The sequence below is a fragment of the Mesoplodon bidens genome (assembly GCF_964165515.1).
Source record: "Mesoplodon bidens genome assembly, chromosome: 18".
Classification (NCBI taxonomy): Eukaryota; Metazoa; Chordata; class Mammalia; order Artiodactyla; family Ziphiidae; genus Mesoplodon; species Mesoplodon bidens.
Window position 1 is genome coordinate 28,413,683 of NC_138175.1, and position 13,661 is coordinate 28,427,343.

General features: G+C 50.5%; 1 protein-coding gene across 1 annotated transcript; it reads right to left on the minus strand.

Moving 5' to 3' along the window:
• Positions 1–8,168: 8,168 nt before the first annotated feature.
• On the minus strand, positions 8,169–13,099 carry CCL22 (C-C motif chemokine ligand 22; the record flags this gene model as incomplete). The annotated part of the gene is made up of 3 exons (XM_081216379.1): positions 8,169–9,169; positions 11,683–11,806; positions 13,027–13,099. 3 exons carry the CDS (start codon positions 13,097–13,099, stop codon positions 9,085–9,087), a joined length of 282 nt encoding a protein of 93 aa, XP_081072505.1. The 3' UTR covers positions 8,169–9,084.
• Positions 13,100–13,661: the final 562 nt, after the last annotated feature.

Sequence of the window (13,661 nt, forward strand, 5' to 3'; positions counted from 1 at the left end):
AACTGAAGCCCAGAGAGGGGGCAGAATCATGCCAGGTCATAGAGGTCATCAGAGCAGAGAACCCACCTCCCGCTGCCACAGAGAAGGGTAGGCGTGAGCAGGGCGTGGGCAGTTCAGGCAGGACACAGGCAAGAGCCCCGGCCTCCCTGCTTCCAGCCCCCCTACCCGTCGTTTCCTCATTTGCACCCACTCCCATCGCTGGCTCTGGCCCTCTGCGAGCCCACGGGAAAAACACGGCTGCCAGCCTCACCCCTGGTAACTCAGGGCCTCTCGGTTGGTCCTTAACTCGGCAGCATGCTTGAAAAAGTCCGGGCGCTCACGGGGGCTCCATCTGTACAAGGAGGGAGTTGAGCTTATCCACTGAGGAGGGAGCTGCGCAGCTCTGACTTTCTAGGTTCTCTCTTTGTTAGAGGTGGTGACAACAGGACCAGGCATGATCGGCCATCAGCTCCCACCAAACTGGTGTAAGTGCTTGCTGGTATAAATGGGTGCAGCATGGCTGCTTTCCCTGCAGGCAGTGGCAATAATGCCCAGGACTCTGGAAGAGTCTAACAGGAGCGTAGCTCAGTCTGGGACACGAGTTAACTGTGAACCCACTCCCATCTAGGCAAGTCTGGGCTGCCAGCCAGAGCAAAACCAGTTTGTGAGGCACTGTTGCAGGCTACGGAGCCAGTTGGTCTAGGCTGGGCTGGGTGGAGGGGTCACAGCTCCCAAGGCCAGGGTACCTCTCTCTCACCCAAGCACAGTAAAGCTGCCTAGGGTGTGGAGCTAAGAGCCTGGACCCTCCTTGACAGGGAGGAACACCCCTGGCACTGGCCAATGTCCACTCAGGCTCAGAGAATCTGTCGCAGGCCATGCAGATACGAAGCGAGTAACCTTCACTTCCCTCGGTGTATAGCTGTTGAGGCCCAGAGGGGGACAAGAAGTGAAACAAACTGAGGTCCAAGGCTTTCTGTTCTGCCCAAGTAGGAGAAGATGAAGAAAAGGGGGAGGAGGAAGAGGAGGAAGAAGAGACTGAGGAGGGGGAGGGCCAGGGGGAGGGAACAAGTGGGAGGAGGAAGGGGGGAGAAATAGGGAGGAGGGGAGGGGGAGAGGGGAGAGGCAAGAGGCAAGTCCTGGGAAGCCCCACACTTCATAAAGGACAAGACCCGGGTTGGGCCAGGTATTTGGGGGTAAAGACCCTTGTTCCCTTGGCCCCGCACTACGCTCCAAAGAAGGATTTAGAAAGCAAGGGCTTTGGGATCAGATGATCCTTGCTCTGCCGCTATCTCTGTGTGATCTTGGGCGGCTTCCCTGCCTCTCTGAGTTCACACTTACTCTGAGATAGGCACTGTTTTAAGTGCTTTGTATGACTAATTCAGGAAATCATGACAACTAACCCAGGTGTAAACAAAATACCATTATCGTGGTTCATTTTATGGATGGGAAAACTGAGGCATGCAGAAGTTAAGGAATTTTCTGAGGATCACCAGCCAGGAAGTGGGGGAGCCTGGATTTGCCCCAGCCAGCTGGCTCTGGAGTCTGAGCTCCTGATCACCAGACTACACCACCTCCTTCCATCCCCACTTCGTGGAATACTGTGAGAATTGAGTTTGTGCCCTTAAGGTGCCAGTTCAGAGCCTGGCACGAAACAGGTGCCAAAACACAGATATAACGCTGCTTTTCTTTGTTCAGCCCTTGGGAACATCCCCTATCTTCTACTGGCCCAGCTTTCCCTCCCATAAAATTGGAATGGTCACCCCACCTATCTCATCAGGGTGTTAAGAACTGAGTTTAGATTCAATTCAGACACAGGAGCCAGGCTTTTAGGTTGGTGGGACCTGGAGACAATCATGACTCCACCGCTTATGAGGGGTATCACTTTGGGCAAGTGACTTAACCTCTCTGAGCCTCAGCTTCCCCTTCTGTAAAATGGGGTGCTAAAGCCACCTCATCAAATCACTCCCTGGGGGAGTTCATAAAACTAAGGACTTTCAGAGTGCCTGGCACACAGAAACCATTGGTGTTTGTTATTCAGCCCTGATGTGTGCCTGGCACCGTGGTGGGACAGTGTTGGTGGGGGAGCATAGGCAAATAAGCCAAAGTCTTTGCCCCAAGGAGCCCCAGATCACTGGGAGGGAGAAGATGCAAGTCCTACCAGAGATTCGAAGGCTGCAGGTCTTAGGGAGGGAGAGAAGCCTTTGTTCTTGTCTGGGAATCAAGGAAGGCAGGAATGAGAGATGATATTTCAATCAGAAGATGGACAGACGGGCTTCCCTGGTGGCGCAGTGGTTGAGAGTCCTCCAGCCAATGCAGCGGACATGGGTTCGATCCTTGGTCTGGGAGGATCCCACATGCTGTGGAGCAACTAAGCCCGTGCGCCACAACTACTGAGCCTGCGGTCCAGAGCCCATGAGTCACAGCTACTGAGCCTGCGTGCCGCAACTACTGAAGCCTGTGCGCCGAGAGCCCGGGCTCTGCAGCAAGAGAAGTCACCACAGTGAGAAGCACATACACCGCTTGCTGCAACTAGAGAAAGCCTGCACGCAGCAACAAAGACCCAACACAGCCCAAAATAAATAAATAAAATAAATTTATTAAAAAAAAAAGATGGGCAGAATTTTGCTTTTTTTTTACATTATGGTTTTGAAAAATCTATAAACAATAAAGAAGAAATGAAACAAAGAGCTTTCCTATCTCTACCACCAAGATTCAATGGTTTGCATTTTTTCATATTTGCTTCATCTTTTTTTTTTTTTTTTCCGCTAAGCCATCTCAGAGTAAATTATGGATGCCTGATACTTTGCCCCTTGAATTCTTCAGCATGTACCTCCATTGTATAGACATTGTCTTACATAAATAGAATACTATTATCCCACCTAACAAAACTAACAATGATTCCTATATGTCTTATAATATTTAGTTAATATTCAAATTTCTCCAATTATCCCAAAATGTATTTTAAGTTTCTTCTCCTTCCCTCCCTTTTTCTCTCTCCTCCTTCTTTCCTATCTATCTATCTATCTACCTACCTATTTATCTATCCATACATATCTATCTATCTATCTGTCATCTATCTATCTATCTATCTATTGAACCAGGGTCCAATCTAGGTCCATGCATTGCTTATGGTTATTTCTATTTATTCTACGATAGATCTCCTTTACATTTTTCATGACATTGACTTTCTGAAGAGTCAGGACCATTGTCTCACATGCTGTTCTCATTCTTAATTTATTGAATTATTTCCTTGTGATGCCATCTAATTTGTTCCTTTACCTTATGTATTTCCTGTAAACTGGAAGTTAGATCTAGAGGCCCGATTAGATCTTGGCTGCAAATCCTTGGTAAGAATCCATTATGAGGGCTTCCCTGGTGGCACGGTGGTTGAGAGTCCGCCTGCCGATGCAGGGGACACGGGTTCGTGCCCCGGTCCAGGAGGATCCCACATGCCGCGGAGCGACTGGGCCCGTGAGCCATGGCCACTGAGCCTGAGCGTCCGGAGCCTGTGCTCCGCAACGGGAGAGGCCACAACAGTGAGAGGCCCGCGTACCGCAAAGAAAAAAAAGAATCCATTATGAGTAATACTTTGTACACCAATCACATCCACCAGGATGGACAGGTTATTCCACTGTTCTTGAGAGATTGATGGCCGACCACTAGATCTCTCCACTGCAGAAGTGTTATTCCCTTTGTGATTCACAAGTAACTTGCCATATGCAGACAGGCAGGATTTTGACTGACCATTCCAGGCAGAGAGAAAACTTAACCAAGGTGGAAAGCACAGGACCTATGCAGGGGTTGGGGAATGGTTCAATGCCATTGGTTCTGAGGAAGGAGTGGGCCGGGAGGCTGCAGCTGGATACTTTGAAGCTGGAGTGAGGAAAGAGAATGCTGTTCAGGGGCAAACGGGAGCTGGGTATCTTCTGAGCTGAGGAATAACTAGAGCAGCGCTGGGCAGCAGGCAAGTAGGTTCTGTCAGAGTCGGTGGGATGGTAGGGATGGGGGTCTTCCCACCCATACCTCTGCAGGCCCACAGATGGCTGGGGCCCTGCATGGGTGTCCCAGAGGGCAGGGAGCCTGTGTCGTTCTTGTGGAACATGAGAGATTCCTCCAGTATTGGAAGCAGAACAGAAAATCATGGGGATCAGGGTGGGGAGCCCTGGGCAGCCCTGTGGGGTCCCAGGATGGTAGGAGGAATGTGGTGGCCAGTGCGGTGGTCATCTCCAGGGCCCCTTGGGAACAGCCTTCCCTGCCCCAGCCAGTCCTGCCCAGCTCACCTTTTCTGACCAGTAAAGAGGGCTACCCCCATGCACTGGGCATTTCCTCTCTTTGTGCACATGCCTGGCCACACCCTCTTTTTTAGTGTGGTAAAATATACAGCACGTAAAAATTAACGTTTTAACCACTTCTAAGTGTTCAGTTCAGTGGCACTAAGTACATTCACATTGCTGTGCAACCATCACCACAATCCATCTCCAGAACTTTCTCATCTTGCAAAACTGAAACTCTGGACCCGTTATACAATAACTCCCATTTCCTCCTGCCCCAGCTCCTGGAAACCACCATTCTGCTTTCTGTTTCTATGCATTTGACTCCTCTAAGAATCATACAGTATTTGGCTTTTTGTGACTGGCTTATTTCACTTACCACGATGTCTTCAAAGTTCATCCATGTTGTAGCAGGTGTCAAAATTTCCTTCCTTTTAAGGCGGAATTATATTCCATTGTATGGATAGACCACATTTTGCTTATGCATCCATCCATCGATGGACACTTGGGTTGTTTCCACCTTCTGGCTATTTCAGAAAATGCTGCAATGAATACAGGTGTACAAATATCTGCTCCTGTCCCTGCTTTCAATTCTTTTGTGTGTATGCCCAGAGGTGGGATTTCTGGATATGGTAGTTCTATGTTTAATTTTTTGAGAAACAGTCACAGTGTTTTCTACAGCTACTGTACCATTTTACATTCCCATCACCAATGCACAAGGGTTCCAATTTCCCTACACCCTCACCAACCTTGTTTTTTTTAATATATATATATAATAGCCATCTTAATGAGTATTAAGTGGTATCTCATTGTGGTTTTGATTTGCATTTCCCTAACAATTAGTGTTGTTAAGCATCTTTTCATGTGTTGGGTAGGAAGAAATTTTCCGCTACACTTCTAGGTTCTCCTGGCTGGTCTAAGAATTAAATTGACATGAGACAGATTAACAGGAGAAAATCAAACAAAAGTTTAATAACTTGTATATATGGGAGAGGCCCAGGAAAACTGAGTAACTTGCCAAAATGGCTGAAACCTTCACGTTAAATACTATCTTCAGCTAAAGACAAGAGGTTGCTGGGGGTAGTGGTTTGGGACTTCAAAGGGGAGGAAGACAATCCACAGGGAGATAGAAAAGCAAATGTTTGGTAAATAAATGTTTGCTGGGTCATGCAGAGACAACGGGACACAGAGTGGACCCTGATCTCTAGACGCTGCCGAGTCCTCCCCACCGTAGTTAGCCCCATATTCTTTGCAGATACCTCTGGCGATAGCTCTATAACTGTGACCAGTCCTTTATCTAAATTCTTTCAGGCAGTTAAGGTGGAAGTAACAAGGAAAACTTCCTGAGTCTTCTGTTTCTTAAAGATAATCAGCCTAGGGCTTCCCTGGTGGCGCAGTGGTTGAGAGTCCACCTGCCGATGCAGGGGATACGGGTTCGTGCCCTGGTCCAGGAAGATCCCACATGCCGCGGAGCGGCTGGGCCCATGAGCCATGGCCGCTGAGCCTGCGCATCCAGAGCCTGTGCTCCGCAATGGGAGAGGCCACAGCAGTGAGAGGCCCGTGTACCGCAAAAAAAAAAAAAAAAATCAGCCTAAATTAGTCCTCATGCCAAAGAGACACATTCTGGGGGGGCAAATATTGCTCCCCTACAATGTGCTTGTTAACGAGTTGAATATCTTCTTTGGAGAACTGTGCATCCAAGTCTTTGCCCATTTTGTTATTGGGCTGTCTGTACCTTCTTATGAGATTCTCACAACTACATGCACCATGTGCTTTTATTGCCCCCTATTCACAGAGGGAGAAATTGAAGCTCAGAGGGACCAAGTAACTTGTTCCAGACACGCAGCCAGTGAGAGTTCCTATATCTGTCTGGATCCGTGACCTGTGCCCTTCATCATGCTTCTCCATGCCTCCCAGACAATGTTCTAGGTGTCTGTAGCTTCAACCCTGGAAATCTCACTGTGAGAGCCGGATCCAAAAGGGAACAAAGGCCACTTGTGCCAAGATGTCCATGGAACGGTATGCACACCGAGGAAATAATGAAGATGCACTAAGGGCAGAGGAGTCCTTTTTTGTTGTTGTTGTTTTGGCAGAGTGAGCTGTGTCCAGGAACTTCAGGGAAGCAGGCCCATTTGAGGGTCCAGGGAAGTTAGCGCCAGATGAATTGGGTTTGGAGGGCTCCCCAAACTCACTCCCTCTTCCTCCTGGACACACAGCTTGGTTGTACTTCCCAGCAGCCCTTGCTGTCAGGGTGGTCATGTGACTAAGTTCGGCCAATGGCACGTGGGCAGAAGTGAGGAGCCCCTCTTCCTGGCCCAGCTCATAAAAAACCTTCCCACAAGCCTCTATTCTGTTTTCTCATCTGCTGAATGATGGAGAGGAGACCTGGTCCTCGAGGTGGGCAGGGCCATGAGAAGGAAGCAGCCTGGGTCCTTGGATGACCACATGGATGGAAGGTCGCCCACAGACCAGGAATGCCTGATAAGACTTCATGTGAGAAGAAAAAAACTTCTATGGAGTTGAGCCACTGAGATTTGGGGGGTTGTTTTTTGCAAGAAGTAGCATTTCCTGACTGATATTCTCTCCTCTGCCTCTGTGTCCACCCTTGAAGTGGGAAGGTTGAGATTGGGTTATTGAATGAATGGATGAATATGCTGCTCAGAGATCTAGACTTGAGGACTGAATTAATGATTTCATCAGCTCCTCCTGACAAGTGGTCCCAGGTGGACAAATGTCTGGGGTTCCCTGCTGGCACCTGCTCAGCTACTTCCCAGGTCCTCATGTCTAGCTGGGATTCCCCACCTTCTCACAGGGTGACCTAGGGCAAGCCAGCTCACATATCAATGTCAAGGGCTTCCCCACTGGGAGAGAGGGGCCATGGGTCCCCTGCCCCACCTCACAGGAACAGCACATGCCAAGGAACAAAACAGACATTGTTGTAGAGGATTTATTTTCCAGAAGGCTTGAGGGGCAAGGGCAGGACAGGAGCGGAGGGAGATCCCAGAACAATTGAAGGCCCTGTGCATGGGCAGTGGGCAGGTTAACACTTCCGGTGCCTATAGTGGGCAAATGACCTTGGGCTCCCGGGGGGACACAAGCCCTGGAAGACACTGAGTTTCATGGCCGGCAAAGCCACATTTTCTGTGACTTGGATCTGAGCCCCACAGCAATCCCATAAGGTAGGTATTCTCATTCTCAGGTGAGGCTCAGAGAGGTTAGATGGTCTCCTCACGGTCACACAGCAACAACCACCCTGCCATACTATACCAGGCTCCCTCGGAAAGGAACAAGCACAGATACCTGGGGAACCTGTGGTCCTCAAAGAGGTGTAGATAAGTCCTAAGTCCCAGTCCTTAGCCTGGCCCCAGCCACCTGAGAACTACCTCCATCCAAGGCTCTTTCACTGAACTATACCCCACACATTCACTCCAAGGACCAGGAAATCTCTGCCTTGTCCCCCTCCCACACATTTCTTAAAATTCTCCCAGTCATCCATTTGGCCTTTTAAGCATTTGCCCTCTTTTCTTATACAAATATAACTAGAGCTTATAATACCAAGCCAAGGGTACTCATTCACCCCGTAGCAGGAATTTGGTTGGCAGCTATTTGGGGAAGGAGGAAGAGGAAATTCAGGACTCTGAAGAGGTCAGGCCTGGATGTTGGAGGTTGGAGAAACAGTAAAAAACCCAAGGGAGGGCTTCCCTGGTGGTGCAGTGGTTGAGAGTCTGCCTGCCGATGCAGGGGACACGGGTTCGTGCCCTGGTCTGGGAAGATCTCACATGCCACGGAGCAGCTGGGCCTGTGAGCCATGGCCCCTGAGCCTGCGCGTCCGGAGCCTGTGCTCTGCAGTGGGAGAGGCCGCAACAGTGAAAGGCCCGCATACCGCAAAAAAAAACAAAACAAAAAAACCAAGGGAGGCAAGAAGGTTAAAGAGGTAACATGGGGAAGAAAGGTGAATCTGGGTAAATTTGAGGCTTCCTAATGAACCCCGCCAGCCCTTCTCTAGATGACCTTGAGTCTCTGTATTGATGTGTGAGAGCCCTTGAGAGGTGGGAGACAGACATTACTTTTATTGATTCAATCTGCAGCCTCTTACTGAGCCCTGATTCTGAGCCAGGCCCTGTGCTCTGTGCCAGAGGCCGGGAGACAAAAGTAACTCAGGTGTGGATATTGGTCCAGCTGGTGGGGCTGGAGGACAAGCTCCCAGGTCCTGAGAATTCTGGGCAGACTGTGATCAGGGCTGTTAAAAGGGGGCAGAGGGCCAGGGGAAGTCTAAAAAATGACTCTCAATTACTGGCTGCTTAGGTTGAGTGATGCCCTGGAGGGCTGGAGGGGTTGGACATGTGCAGAGGATGGGGAGACATTCTGGGTGTCAGGAGCAGCTCAGGAAAAGAGCCAGAAGTGGAAATGTATGACATGGGTTTGGGAGAACAGGGAGCCAGAGTCCAACATGTATGAAAGGAAATGAGTCAGGGATGGAGGCAAAGGATAAGACCCAGATCTGGAGGGCAGGGATGCCAGGCTCAGGAGCTCTGACCTCAGCCTAGGGCAAAGGGGAGCCATGGAAGGATTTTGAGCAGGGGACTGACTGACCAGGACTGTGGACCCTCTGGCTTTGGTGGGGCAGAGGATGGGTTGGAAGGGTAAGTGGGGACATGAGAGTGACAGTTGGAGGCTTGACTGGGAGTGACAGCTGCAGAGATCAAGATCAGGGACCGCTGAGAGGGTTGTTGGCACAGGGTTGTGTCGGGGAGCAGCTGTAACAGCAGGGAGGTGGGGCTCCATGAGCCTTCCTGGAGGAGCCAAGGCCACGGTCATCAGGGCAGGGCCTGCCTCATTGGTCCAGCCTCTGGAGAACTTTCTTCACCCAGGGCAGTCTGGGATCAGCACAGATCTCTCGGTCCCTCATGGTTAGCAAGCTGGAAGGCAGAGACACCAGGGAGACAAGGAGGCCCCATTAGCATGCAGCAAGGGTGCCACAGCCCTGCTGTAGAACCTTAGCAATTATGAGTCACCTGCTGTAGGCAAACACATTTCTTAAGAAGGAGAGGGGGAGATAAGCAGCAAGGACTTTCCATACCTTCAGCTCCAGCCATGAGTGCCAGGTCAGGCCAGGAAATAGAATGCCCAGAAGTCCCATAATCTTTGCTGACATTGACTTGGGAGAGAGTATTGGGTAGTAGCCAAGAGCATGAACTTTGGAGCCAGCCTATCCGGATTAGAATTCTAGCTCTGCCACATGTTAGCAAGTCCCTTAACTTCTCTGAACCTCAGTTTCCACATCTGTAAAATGGGCATGATAATTCTGGTCCAACCTCATAGGAATTTGATGAAGATTTGATGAGTTAATATAAACTGGAGTGCTCAGAACAGTGCACAGCAGACAGTAGGTGATATATAATTGTGCCAGGACCTGGCCTGAATTTTTTTTTTTTGGCGATACATGGACCTCTCACTGTTGTGGCCTCTCCTGTTGCGGAGCACAGGCTCCGGACGTGCAGGCTCAGTGGCCATGGCTCACGGGCCCAGCCGCTCTGCGGCATGTGGGATCTTCCCGAACCGGGGCCTGAACTCATGTCCCCTGCATCGGCAGGCGGACTCTCAACCACTGCGCCACCAGGGAAGCCCTGGCCTGAACTTTTAACATTGATTTCCTTAATAAGTCCTTACAACAACCCTATGAGCCTCCAATATTCTATCTACTTCATAGCTGAAGAAAGTGAGGCCCAATGGGGTAAAGCAACTTGCCTAAGTGCCAGAGCTGGTAAGACCTGACTCATCGTGCTTGCTGTAAACGAGCATTCCCATCCAGGCCCCTCTGAGAGACCTGAGCACAGAGAGGACAGGTGATCAATAGCCCAAGACCACATGGCAGTAGTGGGCTAAGGCTTCCACTTTTGCCAGAGCTGCATCAAACACCCCTGATCTGCACACACACACACACACACACACACACACACACGCACGTACACCCCCAGATGACCAATGAACAGAAAGAACAAAGAAGGCAGCAAAGCAGTATTGATCTTGGCCACGTGGACAGCCTGCCCTGGCTGCTTTGTGACACTGGACAAGGTTCAGACCCTCTCTGAGCTTTGATCTTCTCATTCATTGAGCCACATTCTTTCTAGAATCCCTTCTGGCTCAAGATCCAATAATCACATGTGTACCATCTCTCATTTAGTATCTATTATATGCCAGGCATCGAGTAGTACACCTCCCACTTACTATTATTGTGCCCTGTGATGCTTGAGAGGCCCCATAGCTCGCTGTGCACATTTATGCACCTGTAAAAAGGGGATTGTAACAGTACCTACTACATAGGGTTGCTTGAAGGATTAAATGATTTCATGTTTATAAAGCGTTTATAACAGTGCCTAGCACTTAACAAGCACTCTCTACCTGTTTGATTAAAAAAATAAATGAAAGTGATCACTCTCGCTATACTGATGGGGAAACTGAGGCCCAGTATTGAAGTGACCAGAACTGTGGCAGGCCTTCCCATTTCAGCCTTCTTGTATTTTACCCACAGACCCCTCTGAGGGACGGAAGATGAGTGAGAAGGATGAAGATGAGAAGATGACAGGGCCCCAAAGGGGGTCATAAGTCCCCAAGCTCAAACACCCCCCACTCTGTGGTTTGGCAGGCAGCAGCCAAGAGGGGCTGCGTCACCCAGCCAGGGGCAGGGGCAGGGGGAGAGGAAGGGGCGGGGGCAGGGGGAGGGGCAGGGGCGGGGGCAGGCTCCAGGCTGAGGAAGAGGAAACAAAGAAGCAAAGGAGAATAAGAACCTTAGGAGAAAGCCCTAAACAGGACCCAGGAGTCCTGGTTCCAGCCTGGGCAACCTTGAGCAAGTCACTTCTCCCCTCACCCCGCCCCAAGCCTGTTTCTCCATCTGTAGAATGGAAAGAATAGCACCTTCTTATAGGATCATTGTGAGAATTAATCAGTCATGCTCAGAACAGTGCCTGGCCCTGAGGAAGCACTTAGTGTCAGCTCTTAACACACTCCTGGTAAGAATAGGCTGCCTCAAATAACTGACTCCCAGGGCACTGGGGATCCAAGATGCTTCTGATGGGAGCATCTTTGCTGACTCAGCAGAACCAGGCATACTGCCCGTATCCTGAACCCTACACTTTACGGCAGCTCTGCACTACCTATCTGCCTTGCCGGCGTGGAGCGGCACCCTCTGCGTCCTCAGGATCTGGCACGCTGCCTGGCACATAAGAGGTACCTGATAATACCTGTTGAATGATAACATGATATTTTTTTCTTGGTACACCCAAGCCTCAGCTGAGCCATCTAGTTCAGCCAAGTGCTCCCAGCTGACATCTGGATGCTCAGCTGCATTCCTCCATCCCTGGGTGCACCTGAAGCCTCCCAGGCCACACCCGTCCACCTCTCCAAGGTCTTGTCTCCCCGGCTTTCTACTCACACCACGCCAGGCCTCCGGCAGGAGTCCGAAGTCCAGTAGTAATATTTCACCAAACGCAGGGGCAGGGGGTGACGGATGTAGTCCCGGCAGCAGATGCTGTCCTCCACGTTGGCACCGTAGGGGCCTGGGGGAGAAGTGTGCTCAGAGGAGTCACAGGCTGCTCTCCCTTGGCCCAAACCTCTGACACCCAGTTTTTCTGTTCTCATGTGGAAGGTTGGTGTCCAGAGGATTCTGGGCCCTCAAAGTCCCCACTCTTGGGGCCTCTGAGAAGCCGCTAAGTGCCCAAAGTCTACACTCTGTGTTGGTCAGCTCAAGGGAGAGGGATTCAGAATGACCGAGCATCAACAATGCCCTAAGCTCTAGATGGGACCAGAGATGCTGAACAGGAAGGAGCCTTAGAACCTTGTTATTCAAGTTGAGGTCTGTGGACCCACACCATCAGCATCACCTAGGAGCTTGTCAGAAAAGCTCGGTGCCTAGTCGCAGCCCTGCTGAATCAGGTGGACATTTTGAAGAACTTCCCAGGTAATCTGAGAACTTCCCTTCAGCTCACATATACTCTAATACCCTTCATGGTACAAATGGTGAGTCTGAGGTCCAGAGATGGGGGAGGACTTGCCCAGATCACACAGCATGACCCTGAAGAGTCAGGACAAGGGCTCAGGCAGAGTCCAGGCACGGAAGCCCGGGTTCGAGTCTTGATCTGCCGTGAGTCACTTAACATCTCTGAGACCTAATTTCCTCCTCAGACCCAGGGGGTAATAATAGTACCTACTCTATGGGGCCTGTAATGCAGGGAAGGTGCTCAGGAACCCCAATAACTGAGCAGTATTGTTCCTAGCTCCCGGACTCCCAGTCCAGTGCTCATTCCCCTACCCATCATAGGACAGAAGAGTGTACATTGGGATGGAAAGAGAAGTCAGGAACCCAGTGTTGAGGGCAGTTTCGGGAGAAAAATGGGGTGGAGAGAGGGCAGGACTGGTTTTCCAAGGGAATATCTCTCACCGCTGCTCCTGCCTTTACCCAGCCCAGCTGGCCTCCTTCAGTGGCTCCTTCTTCACATCCCAAGGCCCTACCCTTGAGTTCTCTGGAGTAGGAGACCCTGGGCCATGCCCACTACCACCCCGAGCCCAGCTGAGATAGATCCTAGACTCCAAGCCTTCAAGACTATCCATTTAACAGATGTATAAACTGAGGTCCAGAGAAGCAATGGGACTAGCCCAAGAGCCAATGGCAGATTGGGGTCTTCTGCTCTCAGTTCAGTGCTCTTTCTACCACATGAGGAAGATACCCCAGTATCTGACCTTGACCTCTGCAGAGAGCCCTCCCTCTTCCCAGCCTCACCTGCCTCTGTTGCTTGAAGTATCATAGCAAGGAGGATGAGGGCAGCCAGGAGTGGGGTCTGCAGGCTGCCCATACTTTTGTCCTGTGTGTCCCAGCTCAGGTGTCTACAATCGCCAAAGGACAGGAAGCTCTGGTATTTAAATGCTTGCTACACCCACAGGCCTCAGACACTCTTAGTCACCGGTGAGCCCAGAATCTCTGACATTCACATTATGAAAGAAGAACTCCCACTTCCTCCAAAGAGAAGGAAATTCTCTGTGGCCAGGAACCACTCAAAGGGGACCCCCACCCTGACCTCCCCCCGGGTCCCAAGAGACTTGCAAAATCCCCCTTGAGCTGGGCCTCTTGGAGGCCTGTGCTCCCTGGGGTCTGCTGGCTGTGTGGCCTTGGCCATGTCACTGGATGTCTCTGGGACTGTTTACCCATCTAGAAATGGGAGAGATGGTTTTACAGTCCTACATATTTACCCCAGTGGTTGTTTGTAAATCAAGTGAGAATTGATTTAAACCCTCAGTTTAAACCCTAAACCCTCACCTGGAACTGAGGCCCATCTTGATGAAGGGTGACCTTCATCACTGATCTGTCTTCAAAGGGAGAAGCCTATGAACCCATTGGGTTAGTTTTTCTGCCCCGTC